At 38.4% G+C, this 17,210-nt stretch overlaps 1 protein-coding gene across 1 annotated transcript in view; it reads right to left on the bottom strand.

Annotated features, from left to right (window-relative positions):
* Positions 1–5,702: 5,702 nt before the first annotated feature.
* Positions 5,703–17,210, bottom strand: part of LOC107598129 (A disintegrin and metalloproteinase with thrombospondin motifs 15-like) — a 13,212-nt gene continuing 1,704 nt past the window's right edge. The window contains exons 2-9 of the mRNA XM_016289404.1: positions 12,487–12,773; positions 11,880–12,057; positions 11,612–11,710; positions 10,394–10,680; positions 9,787–9,964; positions 9,442–9,617; positions 7,346–7,521; positions 5,703–6,906 (exon numbers count right to left, since the gene is read on the bottom strand). Of these exons, the coding sequence (XP_016144890.1) occupies positions 6,087–6,906; positions 7,346–7,521; positions 9,442–9,617; positions 9,787–9,964; positions 10,394–10,680; positions 11,612–11,710; positions 11,880–12,057; positions 12,487–12,773 (2,201 nt within the window). The 3' untranslated portion in view covers positions 5,703–6,086. The remainder of the gene's footprint in view (positions 6,907–7,345; positions 7,522–9,441; positions 9,618–9,786; positions 9,965–10,393; positions 10,681–11,611; positions 11,711–11,879; positions 12,058–12,486; positions 12,774–17,210) is intronic.

The raw sequence follows: 17,210 nt of genomic DNA on the forward strand, positions 1-17,210 counted from the left end.
AGGAATAGATTCCTTTAAGGGAATACGACCAAGAGCCTAGAATCATACTAGTCTTGGCTTGTCACACAGGGGCTACTGCACGTTTCTCTTTTTATGTGCTGAAGGAACTAGACCCCTAGACCCCTAGTAGCAACATCCTGTTAAAGTAGGTATCCAGAGGATACATAGGAGGAGTGGTGCCCAAGGCGGTTTTAAACCACGCAAAAAGAGCACAAAGTCTTTGCGCGTAGCTCTTACCATTCAGGATTTTTGAAAAGTGGGCAAAACATAACGTGCACACTTACCACTTATGTGGTTCTAGGGGTTCTCGTGGCACCCTGAAAGAGCAGCCCATAGATAGAAATAGCGCATCCCCAAAAACACTATGTCTACGGCTATAATGCTGGAGTGGCTAGCAGTAAATCTGTAGCTGAGGGAGCAAACATCCAGCTCTCAATCGAGAGGGAGCTCAACCTACAGCATGTTCCAATGGTGGAACAGCTAGCAGTTATTTAGCTGAGGTAGCAACACACCCAGTTCTCAAATCGAGAAGGGGGCTCGACCTGCAGCATGTTCCAAAGCTGGAACAGCTAGCAATAATTTACTTAGCTGTGGGAGCAACACACCTAGTTCTCAGGTGAGAAGGGGGCTCGACCTACAGCATTTTCCAATGCTGGAACGGCTAGCAGTAGTTTACCTTGGCTGAGGGAGCACAAACCCAGCTCTCAACGAGAGGGGGCTCGACCTGCAGCATGATTGTAAAATCAGAAGGGTAAGCATACTGCAAGCTAGCCAAACACTCAGCGCATCAGGGAGGCAGAGGAAGGGCCTAACTGATGCTGCTGGTTCCAGGTACTCTTGGAGAAACAGAGAACTCAAACTTCTCATGTGAGAGGAGAACTCCGAATTCAGAGGAATAACGTTGCTTATTCCAGGTAACCCTTTGATAAAGAGGAGCACTGCTCAATACTACCACGAGGACAGCCCATGGAGCGAGTGTTAATGAAATAACATCATCCTCCAGCGGCTCACTCTCGTGCACAGCCGACAATTGCGAAAGGGAAAACCCCCTTCAAACTCATCGGCCAGATCCACCTGTGATCCCCACGAGCTCATTCCCTTCCGTGCCTCAGCAGCGGCGGGTCCTGAATCGCGTGAAGCAGATGGCTGCCCCTCTTTCCTCGAAAAAAGAGACAGACGAGAGCGGAGCTTTTCCCTTGGAAAAAACTCTCGCAGTGCACGCCGATTGCCCCCTCGGAGGCATCGCGTGCGTGCTCTTTGCCCAAACAAATAACGCATAGATCGTGTGTGTCATCAGATGTCAAACAACGTCAACACTGATGCACACATCCTTAAACGCTTTGCTAGTGCTCGCCATAATGAGATGAATAGATCGCTCTTACCACAGACATGCACACTTCAAACAAAACAGTCAATGAAGACGAAGAAGAGAATGATGAAGATGAAGAGAAGAGAAAAAGACAATAAGACTACTGAATTAATAATAACTGGTAGTTAGTCAAGTTTTATTGTTGATAAAAGCATATAGTTTTTACAGTGAATATTGTGCAAACTTTTGCAAGCAGCTGCAGTGACTACATGACAGTGAAATGGGTTCCTACACTTCAATACTCTCACCTCATGCAGCAGTATGACTCACCATATGGGACCTGGCTGAGAAAACATTTGGCATTTAGCTTGTTGTAACCGGACAAAATTTTATTTCAGAGCTTTATAAACAAAATGTATCGGGACACATTAACAGAAGACTTTTTTACTGGTCTTTTGCAAAATAACAAGTGAAAATCTTCTCAGGCATCACAACCTTTAAGAAATAGCTGAAAACACCACTCTTCCGTGAACAAAATACTTCCATAACCATAAACAAGAGCACTTCCTATAAATTACGCTTTCTTTAGCACCTCCTTTCTGTCTGCTTCTTTATGGTCTACTCTTTTATGGAAACTTTGCATTGTGGTTCTGCTAATATTATTAGCTCCTGTAAATTGCTGGTTTTAAATTCTTCTAATTTGTAAGCTACTTTGAATAAAAGCATTTGTTAAATGATCAAGTCATTAATTTAATCAGGCAGATTTGTTGATGTACATATGTCCTCGCCAGTTCATTTTGGTTGTGGTTTTTATCATGGCCCTTATTAGGAAAACATCAGTTCCTCCAGTTGAAATATGAATTTCTTTCATAACTTCCACAGAGAACTTTCCCCAATTATTTTTCTGCTCGCCTGTCCATCCAACATGTGGGTGAATATGAGATCCCCAAAGAATGGTTTATGGACAAAGGTTTATGGATCAGTGGTTTCAGACAGGATATTAAAGGGGTCCTATTATGCTCTTTTACAAAGTCTTGATTTTGTTTTGGGGGTGTACTTGAACAGGCTCTCATACTAGGTTGTTCGAAAAACACATTATTTTTCACATATTTTACATTATTACAACACCTCTCTCCCCAGCCTGGCATAAACAGCTCGAATAGTTCCTGTATCAAATGAAGGCCCACCTTCTGAAATACGAAATGTGCTGTGATTGGTTAGCTGGGCCAGTGTGTGTTGTGATTGGCAGCACTCGGCGCCTGGTCAGGAAATGTCATGCCCCTTACCATAGCCGCCTGCGAGCTTCAGTGTAAATATTGCGTCAAAATCAAATCAATATCAGCGAGGTTTAAACCTGGATGATTGTAACCACTCTAAGTTCGTCTGCCTTGGAAAAGCTAGCGTATCTCCGACATAGTGATAACACTCGTTGCCTTCTCTAGTGCAGCTCAACCAGGTCTCATCCCATTCGTCGATATTTGTGATATCACAAATGCCAGAAAATATGCATTGTAGTCCAAACGAGTCATTCATTGTTGTTTTTGAAAAATGATTTCTGTTAAATAAAATATCTCCTTTTGAAGTGGACTTTGAACTTTGTAACTTTGCAGATCTTTTTTATGCTCAAACAGCAACATTACAGACTAACTAAAGTTGAGAAAGTGAAAAGGCATAATAGGACCCCTTTAAGACAGTGTTGTACTATGAAGGCTATATTTCCTTTTCTTGTCTGTTAATGATACGTAACATCAGGGAGCAAAAGAAGGTGGTTATGGTGGAATATTGACAAACAGTGAAAAACTACACCCTTCTCCACAAGTTGTAAAAAACAAAAACTGGTGTTAAAAGATGAGCAGAGCATTCAAAGAGATACCAGCATATTTCAAGAGAGGACTTCAAACAGTGTTTCATATCAGGCTTCAACAAAGGTAAAAGAAGGTCAAACTTAGAGCAAGGAAGACAGAGGCTAAAAACTCTTTCATTGTTGTTTAGTCTTGTTTTGTAGTCCATGCTGGTCCTTATGTAGGTCAGTTGAAATCAGACTGTTTTGGCCCCTGACAGAACAATGCTTTCTGCTTGATGTAATAGCACTAGTCTGTCTCACTACCCACAATGCACAGCCATGATATCACTCTCCAAGTTATATACTCATCCGATCGAGGTCAGACTGCCTTAAATGGCCCTAGACAGCAAGTGTGCAGCTGTTACATTCAACAGCTTGAAATATTACCTCTTTTTTCCATCTTTCTCTCCTTTCATTGTCTCAGGAGTTTGAAAATATAAAAAAAAAAATCCTGCATGCAGACATCCTTATTGTCAAGCTAAGTTAGCAATTGAGTCAAACGAGACTTTTGAGACAATTATTATTACAAAAAACAACAGCAAAAATAACAAGGGCTACAAAATATTTCTACATGTTTTATTTGGAATAAATACCTTGAAGCATGACAAGAAAAAAATATTTATATATAACAAGACATAATAGGTATTTACATGACTTGTTTGTGCACAGCCAGATGGATGTATACATGGTATACAAGCCCATGCAGGACATTGAAATATTTTGCTGTACAAAACGCAAAAGTAAAATATGCATTAAAGTAATACAGAAACCATCTTTTAGATGGACGATACGGTCACTCTGCAGAACCTCGATCAACAACGTAACATGTTTAGCGTATTACAGGGATTTTCACTTACTGTGTACAAAGAACGACTTGCCACTAAAGCACAGGGCACGACACTGTACAACCTTGTGCCACCAGCCACCAGTTCTTAAAATTCATTGTAATAGTAATAACTTAGTTAAAATGGCAACTGTACCAGACAGGGTATGATTATAGCAGCTGCACCTCTGGCTCAGTGGTAGGTAGAGGAGAGGAGATAAACAGCATTACAACAAATAAAAAAAGGGTTCTGGTTGAAAGCTGGATGAGGAGGGAATGTGTTTGGCAGTACAGAACATGGCTGAAAGCAGGAAATATGCTGGCCAGAAAAGAAAAAAAGTTAGGTCTGCTAAGCTAAATAACAGTGACTTTAAGGAGATGAATGGACATGCAAAAAGAGTTTAGGGGCAGACGGCTAACATGCTAACACACACGTACTGATAATACACAGGCCTTGTGTACATAAGGCTTTCTCCTTGCTGTTTCTGCTTTAGGGGGCTAATACATCGGCAAAGACTTAAACATTTCCATGATCTGTACTTTGTCAAAATTGCCCCTCTGAGTTACTGCATGTCATATTGTAGTGGTAAAGGTGGATCGCTGCATTGCACGAAAGGCCATGTGGTAAGTAGTTACATTTCTACACAGATGACTTCATTTATTTGCATGACGTAAAGCTTTGGGAACCGGCTTCCTCGCTCTATTTGTCAAAAAATGCTAATATTTAGGCCTGTTTGTTGACACAGAAAATGTGCTGATAGAAATGTAGCCTGTGCTTCTGCTCAGTCCTTAAGCAATGTGAAGAAAATGTAAAAACTAGTAAACCAGTAAACCAAATTTTTTACCTCTATTACAAATACTCCAGTCTCATTCTTGGAGCTTAAGTTTTGGTTAATAATGAATCACTTCCAAGTTAATTTTCTCCACAGCTCTGAGTTTTTAAGAAAAGAGGGTATCAAAGAGTAGATTGCAGCCAGTTTCATGCAGTACAAGGGCATTTGTGAGCTAGTTTATTATATACCCTGTGGAATGTTTCTGTTAACCCAGATGGACTATATCAGTATTTAGTTTGGCCTCCACCGCACACATTCATTAATGGCCATTTCAAACATCAATTGCTCACACAGATGTTTACACTGATGTCTGCAGGAAAACATAAAATATCATCCATTCAGTTAAAAGCAATGGATTTGTGCAGTTTAGGCTTAATAATTACACTGTTGTTTTGGGCTTGGATAGCAATGCTCAAAGTGTTCTCATTAGTAATCAGGTATTTGTAGAGTGTGGTTCTATCATATACATTTCCATATGCTTGCATAGACATGTACATTATTGACATATTAACAGCATCTAAAATGGAAACATTTTACATATAAATTATTTTATAGGCATACAAATGTTTAAAAAATCCTTTTTTGATTTATAGAATATTGAATACATTGATTTTACTGCATTTAATTAATTAAATTAATATGTTCTTTGTCATGCTTTTTCACTTAATTTAACATTACAGTAAAATTAATGACAAAAAGTCTATAAAATGGTATAATGTGGTAAAAATTGCCTGTTATATTTTGCATTGATGAGAAGTGGTTAGCTTTAGAGTAGAGGTGGGATTAGATTATAATAACTATACAAATATATTTCTAATATATAAAAAATTATATAAAGAATTAAAGAAAATTTTTGTTTTAAATGCAGAACATACTTCAATATGTTTATGTTTTAGGTGCTGTCAATACATCTATATCGTATGTATTCAAACATACAAAAAATGTACATGTACCCGTTTCTTATTAATACCAACAAATTTTAATGACGTCAGGCATGATTTTGAATTTGGTCTCATCTGGATGATTTACAGGTGATGGATGTGATTAGAATTAGAGGTAGAGTACTATTTGCATTTGTGTTCAATCCTGTTTATCTCACAACCTCAATTGTCTGTCTTTTATCAGTCATTTTTTTCCACAGCTGTCCATTTTTCCCAATTGTCAAACAGATGAAAAAATATATACTTATAGTCTTTTTTCTTTGTACTTTTCTCTGCTGAATATGCAATTTGACAAAATAGAAGGTCCATGTAGAGAAATATTAAATGGAGGGGTGGATTATTTACAAGGGGCTAATGAACAGAAGTCCAGTTCCTGTGGCTTCTTTTTCTCTGCACACTTCTCCCTGGGAAGCAGCTTTCCTACATTTGTAACGCAGCGAATCAGGCGCCGTTTGAAGCCCTTCCCACAGGTCTTGGAGCAGGGGGACCAGTCGCCCACCTCCCACATGGGGCAAGGGTCTCCACACGCCTGAATAGCACTGGGTTTTTGGGCAGGCTCACAGTCCATTCCAGGCCCACCATCTCCCCCGAGACACTGCACCATCCTCCTCTGGAGCCCATTACCGCAAGTAACCGAGCACACATCCCACCCGGCCGCCACCCACTTTCCTGGTTTTGGTGGAATATCTTTGACATACGATGGTGAGATTGTGTCCTTAAGAAGATCTGCCTCTTTTCCACTTTTACTGATTCCGCCCTCTTCCCTAAGAACATTGTTTTCAGCACGTGCCTTTTCTTCTTTCTTTTGCACCTTGGCATCTTTGCTCTCCCGTGGCAAGTAGAAAGAATAGCGGATACGTGGAGGTGTCATCTGGCCTACAGATAGCACTTCAATTACCAGGGCTTCTCCCAGAGGCTTCACAGCCTGAAGAGTTTCTGAGGAGCCAACTGTTCCACTGTAGCGGAGCAGACTTCCTTTCACAAGAATATCCTTCTCCATGGCTGAAACCACATAGTTTCCATTCAGCAGGTACTTGCCCTGGCTGTTCTTGACAGCAAGATAGTTGTCATCACTCACGATGCCCTTGTAGCCACGCTGCCTGATGTCAATGTTAGCGGCTCCCACAGGGAGCATGACCACAAAATTGTAACCATGCCTGAGAAGAGAAAGGTCAGAAGAAGTATTAGAATGGTTTTGGGATATTCTTCTCTCTCTTAGTACGTCAGTTGACCAATCCAAAAAGAAATACTAAGAATATGAGTTTGTGACGGCATATCCAAAAATAATGGCAAGAAATGTCTGATTCACAAAAAATGACTCTTATGAACCAGTTCTTTTTAGTGAAAGAAAAACATACAGAAAGGCAGTGTAATACAACTGACAAACAATTCATTCTCACTCTCATTCTCAAACACTTATCTGTATATTTTAGATATATAAGTATAAAGGACATCATAACCAAAAAATAAATAATCAAATTCAGAATCAAATCAAATCAGGAAATCTGTATTGATACCCAGGCTTACCAAAACATGAGATTAATAATCAGTGCATGAATTATTTTAAGATCATTTGTGTGACCCAACTTCACTCACATCGGCTTGGTGAAAAGGCCTGAGACCTTCTTGCAGTTCTTATTATCTCCTCCACAGACTCCACACTTGTTAAACTTCTTGTTGGATCCCAGTTTTCCATCACAGCCTGCCTTGATGCATTTGCCTTGGACACAGACTGATGAGGAGTCAGGAGAACATGGTGTACCATCAACAACCTATAAAAAAGCAGAGAAAAATGATTTGCATGCCAATTATATTGTGAATAAGCATAATGGTGACAAAAAATATATAGGGCAATTCTTGTACAACCATTTATTTTCTTTGCAAAACAATGTTTCATGTACTGATGATTTAAATACATAAATTACATTTCTTTTTTATTTGTAATTGAAAATGTACATTAGATAAATCCCTTTAATGGTTCCCATTGCTCAGTTTTAGAGCAGCTTTGCACAACAGGCTGATTTCTAGCTATGACAATATGTGTGGGGGTGCATTGAAACAAATGAGTCTAGCATGTCTACTATTAAGCTATTTCTGTCACGATTCTGTTGCTCATTTGTTTTGGATGAGTTAAACCTTCAAATTAGTAATGGGGCTTACTCAATTAATGTACAGTCTAGTCTTTGGTATTGTTTAATTTTTCCTTTATTTTTTGCCTTTGGCAAAACATGTCTTTAGCAGATGAGAGTCCATTCGGTCTCTTTAAGAGTTCAAGCTCTGAATAGTTTCTTCAGTGTCAAATCCCGGTCTCATAAACATACCTCTAGCCTTGACGTAACTGTTGCGTCTGTACAGTTTCACTCTGCACAACAGTATCTCACAAAGATAGGCCCTTTCACCTTCCTTATCTTTCCTCTCACTTTCATCTGTTCTTCCTGACCACTCAACTCTGCCTGTAGTGAAATCTGTTGTAAGTGTAAAGCAGCCACCAAACAGCAGGTATGCTGACCAGGCCTTTCTCCTCTTACATGCCTATAGTAATATATGGTTTTAATTTAATGATACTTTTCCGTTCAATAAATTCTTAGATGAAGGTTTAATAACTCATAACTGTTCTGATATTGCATGCAGCCTTTCATGTACCAAATTATTGCAAATGTATTTCATGGTGTTAAAGTGTGTTAAGTTCACTTTATGTTAAGTGAGACTCCCAGACTCACTGACAGGTTATATTCCCACATCCCCCATAAAGTCCTCAAGCTTCATAATTTCCAGTAAAAGAATTCATGTGAACCTTAGTTTATATATGTATTATTAGCTAATATAGTGAACTATAACCGACACGATTAACCGGTAGAAATTTGACGTTGCTATGATACATGGTCACTTATTGTTTGCACGCGCTTTTAAGCATTGTGGTTTAAAACAAGTGATTTTAAGCCAGTAAAATGCAATCACCAGCAAAAGATAATTAATTTCACTATATGCACACTAAGAGACTGTTTCTGAGCACTGTCAGAGAGGCACGCACTTAGAGTTATTTTTGCCACTCTATAGGCCTTGAAAGGTTAAATACGCACACATTTGTACATGTCAAAATGCCCGTCTTTGCAATTATCCTTGTAAACACAGTAATTTAGGTCTTAAGTATAAGCAAACAGCCGAGAAAGAAAATACATGTGTAACAGTATATTGGATCCGGGCAGCTCTTAAAGTGACAGCAGTCTAATATTCCTGCTGTCTGTCACTCATGTTAATCAAACAACAAAAGAGAGAAAATCTCTCACTGCTCTTGCTAAATCACTTTAAATACTCTAAATAACTTTAATAATAAGAAATATATATTTAATTTACACAGTGAAGAATATGCAGTGTTTAAACATTTGATTACTTTATTTATTTATTTGCTAGTTTTTTGTGACAAGAATGATACAATTTTGATATCATAAAGACCTTATTTTAAGCAGAAATAACTATATTGTGATATAAACCGTTACCATTAAATAAAATTACTCATATCGTGATATAAGATTTTGGTCATATTGCCCACCCCTACTAGTTGTAATAAATAGGCCCTATTATTTTATTACTCATATTTTCCACTGCATGAACTGATGAAATTTATATTAAAATCATTTCATTTTGTTTTTTTATTTCTAATTGAGATGGTTTTTAACATGTTAATTGCTCACCTTAGGTGCAAGAACGTGGAAGTAGCCTGTTCCATTTGCCCTGCAGATCAACTTGCATGTATCTTTAGCCGAAACACCAGAATATTTGGGCACCCACACCACAGAGGGGGTGAGCCGGTTAGTGTTCAGGCTAAACCCATTGTAAGCTTCACACTGCTCCTCACGGTAGCTCTTACCTAAAGTGACAATGAGGCAGATGTAAGTGGCACACATTCTTGAAATTCTTATTTTATTCCATATGCAATGCATAAAAGCATAAATTATTCCAAGTAATAAAATTATCCTTGTTTACTTGACTTTTGTTTACACTGATGCTGATTTTGTGTAGACAGAAAACATTTAAACCTGTGTCAGGGCATGGAGAGAGGTTGCAGGACCGGTATTTGACCCTCACTCCCTGGCAGTATTTGCCGCCATTGACTGGCACAGGGTTGTCACACTCTCTCTTTGAAAGCTGCACTCCACCTCCACAAGTTCTGGAGCAGGTACCAAACGGTCCCCATTTACCCCATCTGCCATCCACCTAATACAGAAGAAACAGGGAGAGGGGGTTGTCACAACTCACTTGACCTTTGAACATTGAACATCCTTTTACAACAAGCTCTATTTTACTTCTAAATCCCAAATGACTTGGCCACCAAGAACACGTTCACGGGTCATGTGCAAGATCGCTAAGCAACAGGGCAAATAAACCAAGTAACAGGTCAAGTGCAGTACATTTAATAGGCTGACATTGGTATGTCAAATCTCTGTTGTGGTCACATGATATCTTTCACACTGCAGTGAGAGTTATTTCAAAATGTGTTCAATGTGTTCATTCAACAAAAGTTTAAATCCTCTTTTCTAAAATTCTAAATTCTGCAAGTGAGCATGATTAAGACAGCAGTGACAGTTTGTATATTTAGTGTCCATCCATCCAAGTATTTGGAATACTGTAGATGTATGAAGGTACCTTCGTTTTGGTGATCTCCTGTTTGTCCATGCATGTGCCTCTCATGCAGAGCTGACCGTTCCCGCAGCTGGTTCCGTCTGCCCATGGAAAGTGTCTTGTCTGGCACACCAGTTGCCCGCGGGTCTTTCCTGTGCACCACAAGCGCTGACATGGTGCCTGCATGAACGGGCACGGCTTTGAGCCGGCACCGAAGGCAAGCTCACACTGCCGCTCTAAACCATACGATGCACCTGGGAGCACCTCTGGAAGAGCTAACGGTTTCTGAGGTTGATCCAGCAGACAATCGCCTGCAAAGATGTCAAATAATAAGAGTTATTTGAGTTGAGAGTTGTTTTACCTGTAATTCTTTATTAAAATATACAGTAAGTATGGTTTTATGCAGTAAAAAAATTAAGTTTGACTGGAGTGTGTGCATGATATATTTTCTTTAGATATTTGTCTATCAGAAATGTAAGTGTATATATATACATATGTCTTCATCTACAGAGGGCAAATATCCGCCCTGAGAGGGGTTCTGATACCTCCAGTGACCCCACTGTAAACCTTCACAGAAACACTCCAGTCAAACAGTTACGTCATTCGCCACACTGTTTCAACAAAAATTTAGATCTGCAAGTTGTAACGTAGGCTGACCTTGGGATGTCTATTTCTTTGAAGACAGCTTTTCAGAAAGCACCAACACTGAGATGTTAAACCCAGACTCACCCATCGCTCTATTAGCCCTGAGCACGCTCATATACACTACGATTCAAAAAGGACCAGTTTTGTTTGTTTTTGAAAGAAGTATCTTATGCCCTACAACATTTCTTTATTAAAATACAGTAAATGAGTAAATTCAGTGAAATAGTTTTACAACTTAAAATAACTGTTTTCTAATTTCATATATTTTAAAAAGTAATTTATTGCTGTGATCAAAGCTGAATTTTCACCAGAAGTTACTTCAGTCTTCAGTGTCACACACTCTAAAAAACGTTGGGTTATTTACTGTACCCAATATCTGGGTTAAACATGTTGGGTCATTTTGTTGGGTTATTCCTATGTTTATTGGGTTATTTCTATAACAACGCAACCAGTTGGGTTACATTTTTAAATTCCAATGGTCGATCAGTGCAACTGCTACAGATGACACAGTGGTAATAATATGTGTGTGTTATGTTGTTTTTTGTAACAAAGTGTCTTTAAGCCCTGACACAGTAATGTTGCTGTTAGCCGAAACACCAGAATATTTGGCCACCCACACCACAGAGGGGGTGAGCCGGTTAGTGTTCAGGCTAAACCCATTGTAAGCTTCACACTGCTCCTCACGGTAGCTCTTACCTAAAGTGACAATGAGGCAGATGTAAGTGGCACACATTCTTGAAATTCTTATTTTATTCCATATGCAATGCATAAAAGCATAAATTATTCCAAGTAATAAAATTATCCTTGTTTACTTGACTTTTGTTTACACTGATGCTGATTTTGTGTAGACAGAAAACATTTAAACCTGTGTCAGGGCATGGAGAGAGGTTGCAGGACCGGTATTTGACCCTCACTCCCTGGCAGTATTTGCCGCCATTGACTGGCACAGGGTTGTCACACTCTCTCTTTGAAAGCTGCACTCCACCTCCACAAGTTCTGGAGCAGGTACCAAACGGTCCCCATTTACCCCATCTGCCATCCACCTAATACAGAAGAAACAGGGAGAGGGGGTTGTCACAACTCACTTGACCTTTGAACATTGAACATCCTTTTACAACAAGCTCTATTTTACTTCTAAATCCCAAATGACTTGGCCACCAAGAACACGTTCACGGGTCATGTGCAAGATCGCTAAGCAACAGGGCAAATAAACCAAGTAACAGGTCAAGTGCAGTACATTTAATAGGCTGACATTGGTATGTCAAATCTCTGTTGTGGTCACATGATATCTTTCACGCTGCAGTGAGAGTTATTTCAAAATGTGTTCAATGTGTTCATTCAACAAAAGTTTAAATCCTCTTTTCTAAAATTCTAAATTCTGCAAGTGAGCATGATTAAGACAGCAGTGACAGTTTGTATATTTAGTGTCCATCCATCCAAGTATTTGGAATACTGTAGATGTATGAAGGTACCTTCGTTTTGGTGATCTCCTGTTTGTCCATGCATGTGCCTCTCATGCAGAGCTGACCGTTCCCGCAGCTGGTTCCGTCTGCCCATGGAAAGTGTCTTGTCTGGCACACCAGTTGCCCGCGGGTCTTTCCTGTGCACCACAAGCGCTGACATGGTGCCTGCATGAACGGGCACGGCTTTGAGCCGGCACCGAAGGCAAGCTCACACTGCCGCTCTAAACCATACGATGCACCTGGGAGCACCTCTGGAAGAGCTAACGGTTTCTGAGGTTGATCCAGCAGACAATCGCCTGCAAAGATGTCAAATAATAAGAGTTATTTGAGTTGAGAGTTGTTTTACCTGTAATTCTTTATTAAAATATACAGTAAGTATGGTTTTATGCAGTAAAAAAATTAAGTTTGACTGGAGTGTGTGCATGATATATTTTCTTTAGATATTTGTCTATCAGAAATGTAAGTGTATATATATACATATGTCTTCATCTACAGAGGGCAAATATCCGCCCTGAGAGGGGTTCTGATACCTCCAGTGACCCCACTGTAAACCTTCACAGAAACACTCCAGTCAAACAGTTACGTCATTCGCCACACTGTTTCAACAAAAATTTAGATCTGCAAGTTGTAACGTAGGCTGACCTTGGGATGTCTATTTCTTTGAAGACAGCTTTTCAGAAAGCACCAACACTGAGATGTTAAACCCAGACTCACCCATCGCTCTATTAGCCCTGAGCACGCTCATATACACTACGATTCAAAAAGGACCAGTTTTGTTTGTTTTTGAAAGAAGTATCTTATGCCCTACAACATTTCTTTATTAAAATACAGTAAATGAGTAAATTCAGTGAAATAGTTTTACAACTTAAAATAACTGTTTTCTAATTTCATATATTTTAAAAAGTAATTTATTGCTGTGATCAAAGCTGAATTTTCACCAGAAGTTACTTCAGTCTTCAGTGTCACACACTCTAAAAAACGTTGGGTTATTTACTGTACCCAATATCTGGGTTAAACATGTTGGGTCATTTTGTTGGGTTATTCCTATGTTTATTGGGTTATTTCTATAACAACGCAACCAGTTGGGTTACATTTTTAAATTCCAATGGTCGATCAGTGCAACTGCTACAGATGACACAGTGGTAATAATATGTGTGTGTTATGTTGTTTTTTGTAACAAAGTGTCTTTAAGCCCTGACACAGTAATGTTGCTGTTTTTCCTACAAGTATGTTTACATCTCCCCTGTCGACTGATATTTTAATCCGTAAAAAATCCGGCACTCTTGACTTGACACGAGTGCTTTGAAGCCGATCAATTTCAAACCTATAAAAAACGGTTTCCTTACTTTTTCAGTTTGTCTCGACAGTTTTGGGGGAAATTTTACATATATTTCAGATATTTGGCCGACGCGCTCATCTCGAAGACCAGCGGAGCCTCTTTCATCCGGTGTCGCGTCCACTCTGAGTGAAGGTATGTCGCCATTTTATTCCTTTCGTATGAAAACTCTCTATCTGTTCTCTCTCTCTCTTGTATGGTGTTTGAATGTCTCTTACTCAATATTCAAGGTAAAGGAGTTTGTGCTGATTTATAAGGGGGGTTCAGCCTCTGTCGCCAGGAAGTCTATTCCTTATATGGATATGTTTTTCTGTATATGTGGCAATTTTATACAAAACACATGTTCTTGGGAAAAACATCCTGTATGGGTATGTCCCCCTATCCTCATTGGTTAAGAGGGTGAAAACTCCCCTCGACATGCCTATATAAGATCTGTATTTCTGTGAATAAATTGAAGTATTGAGAATACATGGACTGTGTGTTTTCTTACTTCCCGGCCGTATTTATTTACACTTGGAGAGACTGAGAAGATTTCACGGTGGCAAAGAGATATCGAGGGACCAAATTGTTATTTATTAACAGTCACATAATAACTGCTCTTAAATTAAATGAATACTGTTTGTATTATATAATAGGGTCTGAACAGGATGCTGCATTTACACAGTTTCTAAAATGAATGAAAGTTCCACTGTCAAAACCTGTTTTTATACAGTCTATGGTCAAAACCCCATACACGTCTTAACTATACCACTTGGGTGAAAGTACACCCTGATACGGATAAATGATAATACAACTAAATAATTGGACAATTGCATTTTCAGAATTTAATTACATTTTATGCTCAAAAAGAGGCTTAAATGCAAAATAATAAGGCATACATATCATATATCATAAACATATAATCACATTTGAAAAGTTAAAAAAGTTTGTTTTGTATGTACACTGTACGTAACAGTTTGTGAAAATGAAAATATTAAGGACACTTAAAAAAATGTGTTAAAAATATTTAATTAGTTGATATTTATTTTTGTAATGTGTTTATGTGAAGTCATAATCTTGTTAGAATGTAGTACTGTTTTGATTTATGTTTAATCATTTTCATAGTGTGATTTTTGGTGTACTGTATTAAAACTAGTTAATTAATTAGAACAATATATGAAACCCACAAAACCATTAAAAAAATGTATGTCTCTGTTCACTCTGTTTCAATTGATAAATAATAAGTAGTGAGATTTTAATTATATTTTGAACACTGAAGTAGGAAATGTTGTCTTTTTTAATTATTTAACTGTTACTATTTGTTCATTTTAGATTGCTCTGGACTAAGGTATATTATACCCACATGTAGGGATGGATAGACTTTGAGCTCAAAGGGGCATGGGTCTCAACAGATAATCGCATATTGCAAGACAAAGAAGAGAGCCTAGGATCGTCCGGATATTTCTTCTGGTGAGAAAATCCTGCTCTGTATTTTCATGCCAAATTGTAATATTTTACATTATGTACTGACAAGCACACCAACACACACTTAGGGACAGTTCTACTAAACAGGTCAAATTAGCGCCAGAGCGCAATTCCAAAACAGCGCCGATGGGCGTGGAAATATCTGCGGGTGATTTACTAACAACACGCAAATTAAAGAACACAAACACAACATCTAATTTACATATCGACCAACACAATATACCAAGCGCAGTGAAAATTAGCGTAGTTACAAATAAAGAATAAAGATATAAATAAGCCACAGTAGGCTACGTTGAAAAGAACTGGAGGCCAAAAAATGAAGGGTTGCAAGAAGTTTTGATAGAGCTGGTATTGCATGACTCCTAGTTGAGGGTTCCAAGTCATCTTTTATTTCCTGAAGCAAATTAAAAATAACATGGCTTGGCAAATGATATGTTCGGACAATGTGTTCTTCTGGCATTCCAAATAAAATTAATATGTGTGGAAAAAAAATCCTCCTCCTTCTACCACACGCTCTCTGTTCTCTGTGGTGCCTCGTCCTATAGCAACAATAATTGTAGCCATTTCAAGTGCAAAATTGTTTAAAGGGAACAAAATAGTTTTTTCACCTAAAAATGAAAATTCTGTCATTAATTACCCACCCTCGTGCCGTTCCTCCCATAGACAGCAAGGGAACTACCACGGTCAAGGCACAGAAAAGTACCAAGATGATTGACAAAGTAGTCCATGTTACATCAGTGTTTCAACCATAATGTTACGAAGCTATGAGAATACTTTTTTTTTTTGTGCAAAGAAAACAAAAATAACGACTTTATTGCACATTTTCGTCTCTACGGCATAGGGGTGTGCCATATCATACCGTCCACGATAACACCGGTATACATTTTTACATGATAAAAAAAGTGTCATATCGCGATATCAATGATATAGCGTCAATGATGATGTATTTACTAGGATTTACTCTGACCGTGGTAGCGCAAAAATAACTGTCTACGCCTTTTCAGCGTTAATTCATCACTGCACGTTTTTAGTAAAAACTGACAGTACAATTTTAACACCAAAAGACGGTTTGCGCTGGGGCAAGCTGTTAGTAAAACTGACTCTTAAAGGGTTAATTCACCCAAATGTTTAACTTTTTTTATCATTTATTACTCATGTTATTCCACATCTCCATGAGTTTTTTTTCTTTTTCTGCCTTACACAAGATATTGTACTTTCATAGTATGAATAAATACACGTTCTTCTAAATCTTCTTTTGTGTTCAACAGAACACAGAAACTCATACCGGTTTGGAGCAACTTGAGGGTGAGTAAATGATGAGAAAAGATTCATTTTTGGGTGAACTATCCCTTTGAGAAAAATCACACAAGCAAGAGTACTGTGAAGGTGTCTTTAAATAGCTGAGTTAAGGCTGCTTGTGCCTGCTCAAAATACTCTGTATAGCATTGCAGCATTAAACAGTATGTAAAGACACATAAAAGCTACTTTCAGAAGTGCTTCTGTGCCATCTTTATAATGTGAATTTGGACTCTAGATCAATATAGATCAGGTATGAGACCACAGCCTGCTTATATAGAGTCCCAACAGCATGATTACGAGAGTGATACATAGTTTTTACATAACTTAAATTTAATTCTATATGTCATTGATACACTGACATTACCACCCACTAGCATAACAATGTAACATGCAGAAGGAGTTCAAAAATCCCCACACCTGTCTATAATGATACAAACACCACTCTTGTAACACTCGGCTAATATAACAGACATTAATCCATTATTACAACAGTAAGAAGTCAAATGAAAGACCATGGCTTAGAAAAGTGTGGATTTTTTTCCATTTCCCCCCCCCCCAATTTTTGTTCAGTGATTAATCCATTGTTCTTTCTATTTAAGATGGTCTTTGGAGATTGCATTAAAGTTGCATTAAA

This window comes from Sinocyclocheilus grahami, unplaced genomic scaffold, assembly GCF_001515645.1.
Source record: "Sinocyclocheilus grahami isolate Dianchi unplaced genomic scaffold, SAMN03320097.WGS_v1.1 scaffold12.1, whole genome shotgun sequence".
Lineage (NCBI taxonomy): Eukaryota > Metazoa > Chordata > Actinopteri > Cypriniformes > Cyprinidae > Sinocyclocheilus > Sinocyclocheilus grahami.